At 35.4% G+C, this 17,931-nt stretch overlaps 1 protein-coding gene across 10 annotated transcripts in view; it reads right to left on the reverse strand.

Moving 5' to 3' along the window:
- Nucleotides 1-17,931, reverse strand: part of ZMYND8 (zinc finger MYND-type containing 8) — an 82,570-nt gene that overhangs the window by 9,663 nt on the left and 54,976 nt on the right. For all 10 annotated transcript variants that reach the window (XR_012663047.1, XR_012663046.1, XR_012663045.1 and 7 more), the window contains 11 exons: nucleotides 17,839-17,931; nucleotides 16,582-16,669; nucleotides 15,888-15,943; nucleotides 14,748-14,825; nucleotides 13,772-13,887; nucleotides 12,178-12,659; nucleotides 9,781-9,921; nucleotides 6,612-6,764; nucleotides 5,233-5,736; nucleotides 3,102-3,476; nucleotides 883-1,073 (listed from right to left, as the gene is read on the reverse strand). Coding sequence is in view for 7 of the 10 variants with exons in the window: in XM_075108989.1 (XP_074965090.1) it covers nucleotides 883-1,073; nucleotides 3,102-3,476; nucleotides 5,233-5,736; nucleotides 6,612-6,764; nucleotides 9,781-9,921; nucleotides 12,178-12,659; nucleotides 13,772-13,887; nucleotides 14,748-14,825; nucleotides 15,888-15,943; nucleotides 16,582-16,669; nucleotides 17,839-17,931 (2,277 nt within the window). In the remaining 3 variants the exon portion in view is untranslated. The remainder of the gene's footprint in view (nucleotides 1-882; nucleotides 1,074-3,101; nucleotides 3,477-5,232; nucleotides 5,737-6,611; nucleotides 6,765-9,780; nucleotides 9,922-12,177; nucleotides 12,660-13,771; nucleotides 13,888-14,747; nucleotides 14,826-15,887; nucleotides 15,944-16,581; nucleotides 16,670-17,838) is intronic.

The raw sequence follows: 17,931 nt of genomic DNA on the forward strand, positions 1-17,931 counted from the left end.
AAACTGGTGAACTGCTTGACCTTCTACTTTTCCAAGAAATTGCCATTGTTTATGAAAAAAAAAAAAAACACACCACCATAAAACCCATAAGTTTGGGGGGAAAAATGTAAAAAAAGTTTAAAAAAATAACTTAAAATAAAGACATTTACTGAAACTGCTGACCACCGAGAATCCCACTAAGACCATACAGTTGAATGAGAACATCAAAAGTTGATAGTCAAGATTAATTCTGGTGCTTTTAATGCCTGGGTACTCAACTTCAAATTAAAAAAAATCAAGGTGAATATTATAAAAGGAAATAAAGAGCTAAGAGCATCTATGCAAAGCCAATGTCCCAACCCTCACTGTCACTATTATGATACAATTATTACACTACATCTTCTATTTAGCAACTTAGCTTCTGTTTTAATACATGAATACACACTTATGACAAGTTACCATCTGATGAAGCTATAAAGTATTTTAAAACAAAACCACATTTTTAAATATGCATTACTGAACACAGATGAAGAAATATGAATGTTTACTGTAAATATGACGCCGAGGAGATATCTACACCTTTAGGAGAAAACAGAAAATGGTCCAAAACACAATGCAACATAAGTAAGAAGCAGCAACGGGGGAACATGAGAAGGAAAGGGTCTAAAGTGTCTGAGCAGCTGAAGACTATCACATACACACTCTGGCTTGGAACGGCAGCATTCAGCCAGCTTTAAAATGATGGTTCAGCACTTTTGTCAGAATCTAGCTGTTCCTACCTAGTAGAATGAATTTATAACATATGACAACCTGAAAATAAAGTTATTTCAGAATTTGAAATGCCAAAAATGTGAAAGTTCACTTCAAAATAAAGTTTCAAGAAAACCTTGATCAAGAACTTACTTTGCTAGTATATTTAGCAATATCTGCAGCCACATCAGCTGAGGCTGTTGCAATAGGTAAGTCTGTATTAACTGAGGAAGAAAGTGTACTTGCAGATCCAGAACTGGTAACCATAGAAATAGGCTGAGTACTTGTAACCAAGGTTATAGTGGATGTGGAAGTGCTCTGGGTGATCTCTTTTTGCTGCACAGCTAAGAAAAGAGAACATACAGCAGATCAATCACATAAAAATTATGAAAATAGGTAAACTTCTAACTTTAATGTCTAACTTAAATGCGTGCACCTAACCACTTCAAAGACTTACATTATTACACAATGGTGCCATTTAAATTATACAGTGCCCAGCCACTGAACTTGTACGTAATTTTAAGGCTTAAAGGTAATGAAGCAAATATATCTTTGGAACTTATTATTTTAAACTGGCCAATGCAAAAATCTCCCTCAGATCTATATTCCTCCCATTTTGGGACTCTTCCATCCCACTTCCTAGGTATTCACTTCCTAACCTCTCAATTTGGAGAACTCCCAACTAATACCGTACATATGAGCACAAGTTAGATGTTGACATTTTCATTTGCCATAATTCTGAAGCATATTATTGAATTTGTTTTCTTTTTGCCCTGAAACAAGGTTTAGTAAGCTACTGTTGAAGAAAGCCTACTTTAGTAATACTCCCTGGTGTTACTCCCATTCTTTTGTTATTAATGTTTCTAATTATTATTAGTGTTGCAACATGTTTAACATACATATACCCAGATCAACGTTAGCCGTTGGTTGGCTGCAGAGCAAGGAATGCAACATCAGATTAACTCGTTAGAGCAAAGAAGTTTTTCATAGTGTTAACTCAAACAGGATAAAAGAAGTTTTCTCAATCTTTGGTCAATATTCCAAGCAATCTTAAAGAGTGGGTAATTAAAAAAATCAGAGTACAAATCAAAATGCAAAGACCCTCATCTTTTCATCCCTAATGACTTATCTGCCTTAAATATTTTTAAGAAAAAAAGGTTTTGGGACAATACTTTTCAATATATTTTTAATGATTAATATTATTAAAGATGTCTTCATTACCAATATCCTCAGAACAGGAATTACTGAAATAAAAAAGGTATTCGATTTACCCCTACGTACTATATTGTTGTTTATGGCAATTCAGTATATAAGAAATCTGTACATCTATGGTTTTCATTTGATATACTTTTAGATAGTAAACATTGATAAAACAAACTCATAGGCTGAACATTTAAAGTTAAGCTTTTATACTAAAGTATGATTCAGTTAAAAATAAGACTTAACCAATTTTCACATCTATTTTTCTGAGTCAAATTTGTGCAGTCTACAAGTAGAAAGATACTGTTTCTTCAACACCTTTTAAATGACAGTCAGAAAAGCAGTTTGGGACCAGAGAAATGTGGCTCTGGTAAATGTTTGCATGTGACCCATTTCCTAAATTTCTCTTCTGTATGAAATTACTGGCTTGCCAGCAGCGTTGGCAGAATGGAGAACACCTATTCATTAGGCACACCAGTAAACAGTTCAGTTTATTGACTTGAAATTATAGATGAAGCTAGATTTACATAAAGTTGCTGTTCACAAAGTGAAGCAACAGAAGCATGAACTTATATTACCATGTGCCTACTACTAGGGAAACCTCCGGCAAAGGGACGGTAAGAAAAACAGTTGTGACAACATTCTAAAATGCTGTGGCTGTTTGCTCAGTTAACTAGCATCCAAGTCTTGTTAAGAGTTAAGCAACATGGCTTTCAAAGACAAATGTAGCCTGGGTAATTTCATTGTTATCAAATTACACTCTATGAAAAACATGCAGATCAGCTTATTGTCAGATAAAAATGGATCGTTTGTATATATTGAGGTGATAGTGGTAATCATGCAAATGGAATAATTAATGGTTTTATCACATAATCCAGAAAATAATTCAGTTCACCCTCCCAAATCTGTAATGGCTAAGAATGGCAAAAATATTTATACAGGTACACGCAAAAACTTTTTGTAATTAAAATAAGTAGACATGACTCTAAATACACACCAGAAAGAGCAGGTATGGTGAATAAGCTCTTGTATTTTAAAGTCACTTATCAGAGTAGAACCACACTTTGAGATTTTGTTTATATGGAAGAACTCCTGGTTAGGCAGCCTTGGAGCACTGAGATCACTACTGAGGAATTATGGCATCACAGCACATTGAGTTAGAAAGTGTATACCTTTAACTGCTTGTCTTGTCTGGTATCTTGTCCCTTGAGAGGACTGAGCTTGCTGTGACTGAGACTGCTGGCTCTGCTGCTGTTGCTGCTGTCTCTGCACCTTCTGCATGTGCCATTTCTGAGAAGATGTCTGAAATTTATTTGAAGAATTCCACACTACACGCTGCACAGCAGGAGCAGTTTCCTTAGGCAGCAGGGGCCTCTGCTTTTTCACAGGGCTTCCAGTGGCTGCAGATGGAGCACTAACAGTAGAAGAAGCACTAGTAGTTGCTGTCACACCAGCTGGTGGAGTCTGGGATGCAGAGCGGGTAAGTACTGGAGTTTCTGGTAGAGGCTGCGTGCTTGCACTGGAGGAAGGTGGAGTTTTACCTACAACTAAACAAAATAAAATATAACGCCAGCTTTTCACCAACATATTTAATTCATAATTTTCCATCTAATTGGAAGAGCCATATGCACCTTCCAGTCTACTTTGAATTACTTTCCTCAAAACGTAATTGATATACAACATGTAAACTCATTTCAATATTCTACAAGTAAACTCATTTCAGTCCAGTTGAAGTTGGTGGCAATTCAGAAGCACTAGCCATTAAACAAAACAAAACAAAAAGTACAAAACCCAGAAAACCAGCCTGAGCCTGTTCAGAAGATATGTGAGAGGTTAGCATGTGTTAGGATGTTGCTGGGTTACCACTTATGTCTGTCAACCCAATTTCTTTCAGGAGAAAAATACATTGAAAAGGAACAATGACTGAACAACACCTGAAGGAAGAGCATACTAAAATCTTCCTAAACAAAGGTGAACTGGCACTGACAACCAAGTATACAACGTATGTTTCCTCAAAAGTCTTCCAGAGTTTATAGCTGACCGTTCCACATATCAGATCAAGTTAGGAACCTGATTGTTCTTCCAAAGCTGTGGACAGGAAAAACATATCTGAAAGAGAAGGCTGCTGCATTGACGGTTTCTGGAAAGGGGGCAAGGACCTTCAGATTTGCATGCATCAGAACTCTTTTCTGGACCAAGGCATTTTAATATCTGATAGACACAAGTAAAGACAGGGGCCTTGGAATCATGGATAGGATACAAGGTTTGTCTAGAAAATATTCATATAGGTCTATATATATGAATATTTAAATTCACTTTTAATTTCACTCCAAATATGTATTATTATTTTGCCTCTATATTAAAGTAAAATTTTATAATTACTTATTATTTCAACCATTAGTGGTTTAGGCCCATAGTAATAAATGAATCATTATTTTTGAAATTCATAAAGCTGCCTTGCTTAACGAATTTTTAAATAAAAATGAGTCAATATAAATCCTCAAAATTACAATTCTGTTTTTAGTTTATAAGCCTATTTTCCTGATTACCCCACAATAACATTTATCCATTAAATTCCATTTTAAGATTCAAAATTCAGAAACATTGTCTTCTAAAGTATGCTTAGTTAACTGATGAAACATTGTTTTAAATAAAATGATTGAGCCAACATGCTATAAAACATAGACAAGAAGAGAAAGTTACATGAAGAATAAAATATTTTTCCACCTAACCGTTTAACTCTGGCTTTCCGTTTTGGTTTGTCAAAAGACTATCATGCAGAACAAGCTCAGCAAAAGGACTGTACTCATTAATTGAGACTGCTTTCCTCTTTTAGCAACACAGAAACAAGGGACACTATCTCAGGGACAATACATGCAATTTAACTGTTCTTTTGATTATTACTGAGAGCATTTACATTGATTTCAATGGGACCTTACACAATTCGTATGTTTGATAAGTTCCAACTTCTTCTACACCTGCAATTTTGGGAGGTCTACAGAAATGTAAGATTCAACTGAAAGTTGCATAATTGCAAATACATTCTACATTTGCCACGGAACAAATATTACAAATATTCATAGTTCTATGCTGCCGAAAAAAAGGAAACTCAATGAAACATATTTTATTTAAACCAGAAACTATAATGGGGACTGAAAACTTTTCTTTTCATAGTCAAAAAGAATGAAAAATCATTCCTAAAAATTGTTTTAGTACAAATATTTTTATCTTAATGCAAAAATAAAGGTAACAGCTTTGGCCCTACAGAACAGAAAGAAAAAAAAAAGGAGAATTTCATCCTACCGTCTTGTTTGGGAGGAGGTTCTTTAGAGTCTTTCTTGGTTTTCCTTCCTTCGCGGCTACAATGATCATCTCCTAGATCGATGACAAGTTCACTCTCAGAATCAGAGTCCAGTCCTAGATGCACAGTTGGAGAGTCTGTTTCATCTTTACCTTTCAGTTTTTCTTTTGTAGGATGCTGTAAACTTTTTCCCTTTTCAGAAAATTCTTTTTCAGTGTCTGTAATTGCCTTTTCTTTGACCAGGTCATCTGTTTTCTCCACTTCTGGACTTGTGCTTTTAAGTTCCTCCTTGTCTTCATTTTGTGCTGGGGGCTTAGGTTTTTTTTTCAAGCTCAATGATTCTTTGTCACTTCTTGTACCTTCCTTGTCCTCTCCATCTTCTTGATCGTTTTTTGATTTCTGATCCTCATCGCTATATTCACTGTCACTGGTGTCAGATTTTTCAGAATCTTCAGAGTCACTGTGTTCTACTGCAGTATAAACAGCTTCAGATATTTCATTTATTCCTAATTGTGGGGAGGAAAGTACATTCCATGCTGACATCAGACTGACTGACATAACCAAAAAAAACACTCTATATACTGGAATGAAGTGTATACATACCATTATCTTAACTGTCAGTCCTTAAGCTATAAACACTTCCCTTAGTACCCTATCTCAATACCAGAATGTATAAGAATTACCTTCCACGTATTCCAATTCATATTTTTATTTCATTCAATGGCCCTCCTTTCACTGCTTTTTTCCACTACCTGCAAGCTGTTTCGTTCAACTTAGGACCAATGCTGACAAATACAAAGAGGAATTATTTTTATCCACAAGAAGCCATCTTAAAATCAGTAACATTATTCACCTGATTAAAGTTACTGACATGCAAGTTTGCAGAATCAATTTCAGACTGTTTAAGTTTTGCAAGGAAAATCTCTCATTTTTTTAGTGCCTAGAAAGTCTTTAATTAAGTGCTAGACAACGCCAATGTATCTAACAGCATTCAGCTCCTGAGAGGCTGGATATACTAATTTGTATAACTGATATTAAGTTAGGTGCAATTCTTGAAACTTTCCATTTACAAAGCAAATATTAACATTTATATTCTGTCATGCTCTAATATCTATAATTCTGTCATACTATGTACATCAGAATGGTAAAAAAAGATGAAAGCTTTTTGACAAAAATTTGAAACATCCCGTCGCACTGTATTTTAAATTAAACGAGTTCAGTGCATTCTACTTGCCTCAAAAAGTTCAAAACACCCTCTATTCTTGTTTTAATGCATAAAATATTTAAGGTTTTACTACTAAAAAACTGCTTTTAAACTCCAATTCAAAATTTCCTTAAGTGTATCCTTAAGATGTCCATTGGATTCTCAAGATATACTTACCAAGTTGCGCTTTACAACTCTCTATTGTCTTGTCAAGATTAAGCTGGAACCTACTACGTATCTGTCGTTTTGGTGAAATGAGTTGCACAGGAGTGGTCTGCTGTTGGACTGACTCACTCAACTCTTTCAGATCCATCTCAGCTTTGCTACGATCTAGAAAAAGAAAAAGGAACTAAGAAAAGTATTTTGCAAAAAGAAGAGATCACCATCCAGATAAGACAAATTTTACTGAGTACCAATGCAAACAATCTGAAACATGTTTCACTTCCTTTATAATTATGGCCTAAATAATAATTCTAAAATGAACTCACTACAAACAATGGCTGCTTCCTCTTTGATACTACATATTTCACATGCAAAATGCATGCATCAATTATGTGGACATTTTCTCCATCAATGTGAAATGATCAAGAAATCACCATGCAGGTCTGTAAGCTGACAGCACTTCCAGTAAGCTACTGCTGATGGTGCTGACACTCCATCAGTGCTCAGGGCACTAAACCAGTCTGGAGTTAGTTGCTTGTTTGGGGGAGGAGGAAGAGGCCATGAAGAAGGGGGAAGGAATGGAGACAAGAATTAGGTTTGGCCAGTTTAACTCATTGAACTGGCTCATGGTAGGATCAAAAGAACCAACGCCATATGCTGGAAAAGGACAAAAGGCAACACTGGCACAACGTGCATTTGTGCTTCGTTTGGACCTTCATGCCACAGCAATTAAAGATGTCACATATTGCCTTATTTTAATAAAAAAAAAAAAAAACAAACCCACGTATATTTACAAGACAGATTTTGTTGATGCACAAGTCAGAGAAACCAGACATTCTCTGCAAGTTTGAACTTAATATCAAGATACATTCCACATTTAAAATTTAAGAGCCACAGTACATAACAACTCCACTTCAGCAGTACAGTCATTTCGATCAGGCTTGGCCACTCTATCTCCTATCAGGTTGCAAATAGTATCTACATTACAGATAGAGCAGGTACAGAAAGAACCATTCAAGTGTTCATGCAATCTTTGTTTACTGCTAAAATAGCAGTTTCTCATCTCTTCCTGGAGAGGGGCAGCAACTTCTGTGGTGCAATCCCACAAGCCAAATATACAGGCTATAGTTTGGATCATCCTGGCTTGTAATATATATGCATCATAGCACACACGAATTCAATCGTCCTTTCTAGTCCCAGTGAAATGGTCATAAAAATAATACTGAATTTCACCCTCCTTATGTCACATATTCATACTGGAAGAGACTAAACATAATACAAACTTTATCACGTGCAGTGCTGTGTAAATTTTGAAAATAAAAATGACAGTTCTAAGTCACTTTAAGTATTTTTGAAAAATTTGTTCCTTGTATTGGAAATGTTTACTAAATTAGGTTCTTCTGCCTGTGCTATGTCACCCAATCTACACTAATTCCACAGCAGTAATGGTTATATCACCCTTAGTACAGAATTTGATTCAAGGCCTTCATAGCCTTAGTCAACTACATGGCAGGATACAAACAGAAGAAGAAATGGAGAATGGGTGCAGAATAAGTCAAGACACTGTAACACCTCCTTAGGAAACCCTACATCGTAATATATGAAAGTTTCACAATCCAAATTTCTCTATCTAACCTACAAGGAGGTATCACTGAGGCCTGGATTTCCAATCTGGCTCATTAATATCAAAGTATCAGTAAAACGAAAACAGAGCCAAAGGGCAGACAAGCCCATTGTAGAGAAAACTTCAAGTTCTCATCTCCAAAGTCTTCACTTTTTCTCATTACCAATCTGAAAATTTTCAGTCCTTACTCAGTCAAACTTGTTGGTCTATCTTTTCTGCCTCTGTTATACAAAGACAGATCCTATACTATCTGGAATATGCATTTTTTCAAAGCAATCTGTGTATAGCTTAGTCATTCACACCTCCATTTTTCAATTTAGCCAGTCTTCCAGTAACAACAGATGGCTCGTTTCCATTATTTTTCCTTCCTTATTGCTGAATTGGAGAATGATCATAGACTCCTCCCAGTATTCTGCTGAAGATACATAAGTGACTTCATTTTCGGGACTTCCACTTTTGTTTTTTCAGAGAGAAACCCTATTCACGTTATGTATGACAATGAGACGCGGTAAATCATATCTGAAAACCATAGGATTCACAGCTGACGCTATTAAATGAAGAAGGGTTGCTATTTTCATTCCTAGCACCAAAGAGTATTATTTAGCAAAGGAAACTCCCCTAAAGCTGAGAAAATAGCTGATATTCTACTTGCAGGTGAAGTCTTCCAAATGCTTTGTTGCCTCAGATAAGATGACAAAGAGCTGCAGTGGAGCAGAAGAAATTAATTCTATGGTTATGTCGACACAGCTAGATTAACACACTGAAAAATATACCTGTGAGCCTGTATCCAGATTCAGAATATCTGTAACTCACTGCAAACATGAATTCAGCATTTGACCTCAAGCCTCCCTGAAGTATTTGGCCAACACCAAGGGGCAGAATCCAGTTTCTCCATGTGGTATCACATGGAGGTAGGTAGTAGCCAGAACTGAATCAGAATACTTACAGGAACAAAGCATGACTGAGGAAACTGATTTAAATCTGTTTGATTTTCAGAACTGTTTTACCAACTTAGTACTTACCTACTCCATCTTTCACAACTCCAGAATCCCAAAATTTACTTCTAGGGATTTTCTAGACATCTGCTAATTCCTTTCATCCATCTATATCCCTAGAGAGGGATGGTCAGTGAGGAGGTTATGGGAAGGCAGCAAGGGAGAAGAAGCCCTAGTAAATCCTAAATCCTAAAGATCACAAGAAAACCTTGCCAGCAATTCACTTGAGAGACTGAGGGTTGAAGAGCAGCAACATGCATATAATTACAACCTTTAGAAACTTACCCACTGTTTAGAAACATTCATTTGTACAGTTCGGCTAAAAAAAAAAATCGTCCTTTAACTAGTTTCATCAACCAGGAGAAACAATAACATGAGCTTTCTTTTTTAAAACAAAAGAAGATCAGCATATTAAATGAAACAATAACTGCACACGTGCCTCATTTAAAGCCCCTTGTTCATTTTAAAGCCACATACAAGCATGTTTTTTCATATTTTGTTGTATTGACACCACTCTAATTTATTCAGCTGTAACAGTATTAGATTTTCAAAGGTTAAGACTAACCAAGATTAAGATTCAGAATGCTTCCTGGAGTGGAAGTTCTTTCTTGCTTAGCAGAAATTGGTGTTGATGCTTGAGGAGAGAAAGGTTTGGGGCTGCCTGACAAGCTCCCTGCTTGACCCGTTCTCGTCGGTGCTGGAGAAGCTGAAAAAGTACAAAATTAATAAAGACAGATTTAAAAATAATCACAATAAAGCCATATTCACTGGGACAAAACAGCTTTTAAACCTACACAAGCAGGGAAAGGATTTTTGTTTATTAATTTCAACACTGTGTTATACCTCCATTGGAAGTCACAATTATCCCTTTAATTTTTGTTTAATAAAGAAAGAAATTGTAAGGAAAATAATTTTATTGCAGCTGTACAGTTAGGCCAAATGTGTGCTTACCCTCAAACCCACTCTGTTTGCAGTGACAAAAAGTTTCTGGCTTTCAAGATTTGATTATTTTAGATGTTAACAAATTCTGATGCTCTAAATTGCTGTCTATTTTAATTCATGTATATAAGTAAACATAGAAAACCCCACCTACCCCATTTTCTAGCTACATTAACAGAGAACTGAAAGTACAAACCATAGTAAGCTTCATCAATACAGCGAGAGATCAGTTAACCAAATGTCTCTGAGTCTCTGATATTCTACCTTTACAGAGTTTAGGCAAAATCCTATGCTCTGAGCCTTTAAAATCTCCATGAAATAATGTTTCAAAAACAAAACTCTAGCCAAACAGTCTAGAAAGGGAAGCATTGCAGGCCATTACCTAAAAAAAGGACTAATTTTTCTCAGCAAGAGACTAATTTCTGTCTGTCAAATCTCTGCTTAATGCTCTGGAAATTCCATCCTAAACTCACTACTAGACACTTTTTCTTCCCCAGTACACTCGGGATTATCTATACATTTTCAGATTCCTAAACAGTAGCAATATCAGCTGTTTCTATAACTGTTTCCAATTTATTTTCTACACATCACTCAAAATACACAACAGAGGCAACCAAATAAAACCGTTCTTGTCTAAGGATAGTGCAGTAATACTACTTGGATTATTTTTTACAAGCAAATAAGTAATTTAATTTACATTTAAATTGAAACACACAGATTCCAGTAATAGGACAGCTAACTTTATACATAAAGTAAATATTACAAAAGTTAACACTTCTAACAATATACAGGTAGAAATGCCAGGTGGGAAACTGAATATTCTACTTTAAGTGCTGTTAAATCCAATCCAGCATTCTATGCACTAGGATTGAGGACAGTAAGGCCTGGGGATAAGTTAGAAAAATTCCCCAGAATTGCTGTGATAATCAAGAATCCAGAGTACTACAGTAACTTCTGTCATCTTATCTGACAAAATAGCTTTAATGTGACTTTCCATTAGTATCTCCACTACTAAAAAGAAATAATAGTGTGGTATAACAAAAGCTCTATATTTTAAGACACAAAACAGTACTTGTTAGCTACACCTTATACATAAGGGCGGTACACACATATATACACTATAATTTATATATAAAATTACTTATTCCTTTTGACATGTTACTCTGCTGAAAAATCCAAGTATTTTCATATATTTAAATTCATACAGTTACTTCGTCATCATTTTCTTAAGATGGACAGGATCAGATCACAAGACACTTCTGTACCCAAAGGCATTTTCACAGCCTAGCCTTTACTGGCTAGAAAGGATAAGATTATAATAAATAAATAAATAACAGCATTTTATCTAAGAATTGTAACGGAACGCATTGATTTGATTTTCTACACAAAGACGTCCTTTCACGAAACCCAAAGTTTTAAAACACATTAATTAATATACTGCATCATCTCTTTCAGATAGTGACTAACTTTCTTTTATGGATGAAAAAAGCTAAGCTGAAGTAGTTTGCCTGAGTGCCACAAAATCAGCTACCTTTTACTCTTTGACTACATTATAAGTCTGAGAAGTACAAATTCTGTATTCTACATTCATTGTTTTCTTTACCCACTCTGCCTATTGAACTGTAGTTTCACCATATTTTAGCTACTCAGTTGGGAACACTATAAATTAAGCCCATTGCCTTGAAAAAGAGCTATCACATCCTAAATTTAATACCTGCTAATCATGACAATTTTAACTCTTCGTATTTACTTCCACTCTCCATTCACTTTGATAGCTGCAACTATTCCTGCTATCTAAACTGAAGGCGTTTGGTCACTTTTCAAGATTGTTTATTCCTTCTCAATGTTACAGAAGGGACTGTTATTTTTTATCTGTGATACTGAAAGTTAAACCCTTCTTTTTTTCTAAAATTTATTCATAAAATGAGTCATAATGCAGTCTGTCTTTAAAAAGTGCATAGAATACAACTAGTGCTTTAACCAAATGCAAAGTCCTGTACCCCCTTAAATTTTTTTTTTTTACCTGTATTTTTCTCAATAAAGTCCATGGATTCTTCACTGGCACTAAAATGACTGGAAGTTGCTTTTTTCTCCGCATCTTGTTCAACATCAGATCCAGTGTGAACTGATGAGTTTGTACTCATGGGTGACCGTGGCATATCTGTCAATGAAATCCTACGACCAGTACTACTGCTCAGCATAGACTTGCTCATTAGAATCTTGGGTGACGCTGTCATATCAAAGTTCAGTTTGATTTTCTCTTGTTTGTCTGTCTTTGCAGTTCCAGCAGTTGGGTTTGTAGGGTCTAATAACATTTGGTATTGATTGTTGGGAGTATATGGTGTCCGGAAAGGTGCGTAATTAAATACTCCAAATTTTCTACGAATGTTATCAACATAAACCTCCATTTCTTGCATTGCACTATTGAAGATGCTTTTAGTCTTTTTCACAGAAAAAGGAATTTCTTTAGACATGAGGTAGCAATTATTTATTGGAACCCAGGCCCTACATACAAAACAGAAAAATAGAAGATAATATAGCTACATTTCACACTGTGGATTGACATTGGCAACTTTTGTGCACATACTAATTTATTATAGCCTAATCCTAAAGATAGGCACACCTCAGATCATTTCAAGGACCATCTCTACCTCCTTCTTTTGATAGTTCAGTGTTTAGTTTTGGTAACTAAGTAAACTGCATGTCTTAGATTATTACTAGCTTATTTTACTCTATCCAGTGACACATAAAGCATGAATAAACACCGGTTAAACATGACAAAATATTCCTAATTGGAATAGTCTACGTAACTGTAAGACGTCCATAACTGAACAGTCTTTACATGCATCATAGTCAGCAGAAAAACATAAAAAGCAGGTCAGGGAAAAAAGACTTCACAAGCACATTCTTAAAAACACAGTATTCTCTTTTACACCCCATGTCAGGGTGATCAAACTCCTCAATCCCAGGAAATGTTCTATCAACAAGTATTGGACAGATTTTATTTATCAGGAAATGAGGCAGAGTGTAAAACCATGCCTTCAAAGATACTAAAATACCAGGAATTGTGACTTAATTATTTCATGGTGCTATATAGCTTTTTTTACAGTACATGTTTTTATAACTGTATAGATTTATATTTTCAATTCATGACAAATAACTTGTATTCATCATGGCTTGCTTTCATGCAGAGAGATCACAAGCACAGAAAACTTAACTCCTTTCAGAGCAAAACTGGCATTTTCAACACAGATTCTGTATTTCTAACAGGTTTCTATATTTTTTAAATCTACAATGATGTGTTTATTCCCATAGTGTTTAGACAACATAACTTTATTGGCCTCTTCCACCTTTAAGGACTACAGTTCTCTGCAGCACCAAACCAGACACAGGAATTAACTTGCACACGCACTGAGATTATAGATGTATTAATCTTACAAACACAGGACTTGCATTCTACAGACATCATGTAAGAAACTAAGACTGTATATGCCACAGTATTGCATAGTTTACTGGGGTCAAGGTTCAAACGACAGGATCCAAAAACTCTAGGAGCACAAAATTACAACAAGAATTTTGTAAGTACAGCCAAAGACATCCTTTGGCTAAATTCCCACCTGTCGTGTTGGCCAAAGAAACGGGCATCAACTTGCCCATCTTTATCCCTCAGTGCTTTAGCAGGCCAGAATGGAAAGCCTTTGAGTTTAGCCCAGACCAAAGGGTGGGGATTGCTCTAGAGGAAGAGGCAAAATATGCAGTAAGAAAATACAAGCAGTATTACCTTCAAATCTGATAAACAACATTTTTTAAATTGTATGCATTACTTAGATTCAATGAAGATCAAACATGCACAAGGCACCTGCCAAATACAAGATTACATTTTACTATATACTTGATATATACATAATAAATCCTGAGAGGACCAAATAATAAAACACATAAAACCTTAAGTATCTCAACTAAACACATCATAATTGCACTTTTTTATTCATTTATTTTTTATTAGTCCTCTCCAAATATGTATCATAGTGTAAAGTAGGCTAGGCCAAATCTATCAAATTCTCTAATTTTCACCTAATCCAAGACAGAATTTGATGGATTATACACTTAAGAATCTCAAGGAGTCTTCCAAAGTTTGGTGCAGTATTAAGCAAAACCAGAAAACAACCTATTAACAGGTCATGAAAGAAAAATCAAGTATAAATTCTCTGATCTACACCTGCAGAATGAGACAATTCATATTTCAGAAATCCTACCCTGAGCGCAAGTACCACATGCAAACACAGAAGATCCAGGAGCTGATAGCTTATATTTGAGGATATTTTAGTTGCAAACTGGTTGCTGACACCCCTTACAGTTGTTTCTGACTGAACCAACCCTTCTGTAAAAGCATGCATTCTTCCAGCTAAACATCTTGAGATAGTCTGACTCCACAAAGCACAAGGCACAAGCACAAGCTACTTGGTAAACTACAAAAGCTTTTCTTGACTCAGTAACCACCACAGGTTTAAAACAATGGGGGATAACAAGCAACAGTCAAATGAGAACTGCTAGTTTAATATATTAGGTAGATTACCATAATCCTTAACTTACACAAGGCTCACAAAACCAATTTTCTCGTTTTTGGCAAGCAGCTAAATAACATTCCGGACATACTTCAATTTCATTCATCTGAAAAGAAAAAATCAAACAGTTAGCGAAGAGCTTACAGAGTCAAAAGTGTGGTCAGTGTTATTATGTTAGCCCATCTAGTTTGATAGCATGATTTTTCCAGAAATTTGTGGTCATAAATCAACACTGTTTTGACAGACACCCACCTTTTTCTACCCCTGTAACGTATGCATTCCAGTCAATAAATCAGTCACATTGTTACATCCCTCTTCAGATTGTATGCTACTGTCATTCACTCCAGTCAAAGAACATATATCCTTTGTTTCATGTTTTATTTATTCCAGTGATAATTATTTATCACAATTTCTTCCAACGGCAAAAATATAACCTCAACTGCACATTTAATTTCATAATTTATGCAGAGCCAAAAATAACATAGCTTACTCCTTGTGCTCATGTTATATAAACTAGTTAAGATATCAGGGTCAGGTTATACCTGTATTTTGTTCTATTAAGAATTGATAAATTCTCAGTATTTACGTGAATCCTGACTATCACTGTGTCAGCCCAGAGATGGAGAAAGCAATTCTATAAATTAAAGAGTCAGATCATCAGGTAATTTATATCAATGAAATATTGTTCAAATGTATCACATTTAGAATAGCAAGTTTTTGTAATACTTAACATAAAATCAGTGCAAATGATCAGATGAGAATGCATGCAGTCATTTTTGCATTTCTTCAGAGGAATTTCATATTATTACAGCAAAAGAACCACCAAAAATACGTCTATGAATCAGAAGATCTGGGTGTATTTTTCCACCTTCAAATGTTCATTTAGAAGACAGGTGTCTGCGCAGAATCCATCTGTCCGCTTTCTTTTCTTCCCTCCCCCCACAAGTCTTAATTATAGATCATGAATATCCTAGTTGAAGACACATTAGCAATGCCTTGCCAAAAATTATTCCATAGGCCATGGATATGCATATTTAAACATAAGAAGGTCTACATAAATTATAGTTTTGCAATACACACATTAGCAAACACATTCTTTCACCCACTAATACATGAAAGGGAACGCTTTGAAAATACAGAACAATTGAGTTAATTGGGGCACACATACCTCATGCTCACAGATTTTGATGATGACTTTTGCTGTTTGTGTCAATTTGTGATTTCCTGAGGAAACAATAAAATGCTTTAACCAAGGAAATTGTTAGATATTGCTAGAACTATGATAAAATCAACAGGTTTTAGTTTTAAAAGTAAACATTAATGACAAAAAACATCTAAAGAGATGATGTAAAACATGTATGTACAAACTACATGCTTGCAAAGCAGAAGGTAAGCACTTTTCTTCTCAACATAACAATGTAACAATCTTTAAATGTTCGTTTTTGAGGCGTCCTGGAGCCTACCTACCTCTGATACACTCTTTCAGCCAGGGACATGCTGTATCATCTCCTCAATTAGGTTTCCTATGAAGTGCTGCACAATCCAAAATGCTAAAGCAACTTGGGGTTTGGCACCAGATGATCTTCAAGGTCCATTCCAACCCAAGCCATTCTATGATTCTTACTTATTTGAAATTTTTATAAGGTGGAATAAGCAACTGACAGCACAGGTTCTATTTGGTCCTACAGTTCTATGTATACCAGTTGTTAAAACAAAGCAAAACCAAACCATTCTGCTTAGGCACTGTGGTCATTAACAGGAAGATACTTTCAGCATTTGCCAACTAGAAGTCTACAAATTGCTCTATGACCTCAAGTTTAAAAGTTTTATATTTGAGAACATAAGTACGTATTAATACTCACCCCCATTGTAAATAATGCAGTTGTGCAAAATCCATTTGGCATCAGCCAAAAATGCTTCAGTGCAACCGTACATTTTCTTTTTAACATTCTGTAAAGAAAAAATATGAATCAGGAAACAGAAATGAGTAAACTGACAGTTTCTTCCTGAACATTGGTCCTATCAGCCCTACAATTAACAAACTGACTAATTATTTACCATAAGACTAATGATTCTAAATACTTAAGAACCTGCCAAACTCAGGGTGTCCTTTGACCGCCCTGAAAATGTATGAACTGTCTAAATTAACTCTACATAATTAATTATTTAGATCAGCATCTTTAAAATTTCCCCCAAAAAAGTGTTTATTTCCTGAAACAGTGTTCCATTTGATGAGTCTTTGGAAAACCAAGTCCTTGATTTTTCCACTGACATATTATTGTTCCACAGCATTTTTATTTTTTTAATTTTCACAAGACCCAGAAAAAAATTGCTGGTTATAGTACAAAAGACAGTATGTTTGATATCTCAGTCTACCCACTCGGTAAAGTAATTCAATTAGATAAAATCAGTCACATGGATTTGTTACACCATAAAGACAACAACTTTCACTGTAAGGACACAGAGAATGAAAATTTGCTGTCTCTTCACCAGGTCCCAGCAAAACTCTGCAATGCTTCACTCTTCATTAAGCAGTGGAATGGAGAACTTCTTCATGAGTTGAAACTTTTAAATTATTATTGAACTGAGAATGAAAGTCCTATTATCCACCTCTTGACTGTTTCTTTCTTCTCTGCACCTCAGGTACAGCAGAGATAACAGTACTTGTTGAATGATCATTAAAATGAGTCTGGAATGACTCCTGGATATACACTCAAACGGTCCCAAATTAATGGACCACTGATCCGTTAAGAGCTTACAAACATGACGATCAAACACAAACTCTGGTTAATGAAGTCTCCCCACAGGATTATTCCTGGAATTATATGAATTTATATAGGAGGAAGTCATAATTGTAAGCTTGTCTTTTTCATACTGTTTTTCCTGAGCTTTTGTTACTGGTTCAGACAAAATAGTGGTCTTTTTCAGCTGGCATATTATTGTTTTTAAGCTGTAACCAAACTGGCATTTATAATAACAACAACAACAAAAAAACAACCAACAAAAAACCAGCATCAAAATAATTTCAAGCATCCTCTCCCCCCCCCATCAAACACTCCAGAAATCTTAATGATAGCAATCAACCTCAAGGAACCTTCCTCCCTTAGCTTCATACAAACCTTCTCTAATGTACAAAGGTCCATTGGATGAAAGATATATTCTGCATAATCTGGGTGTTGATCCAGTGAAACTGGCTTTTGAAATGGCTCTGT

Source organism: Phalacrocorax aristotelis, chromosome 13 (genome assembly GCF_949628215.1).
Source record: "Phalacrocorax aristotelis chromosome 13, bGulAri2.1, whole genome shotgun sequence".
In the NCBI taxonomy this organism is placed as follows: Eukaryota; Metazoa; Chordata; class Aves; order Suliformes; family Phalacrocoracidae; genus Phalacrocorax; species Phalacrocorax aristotelis.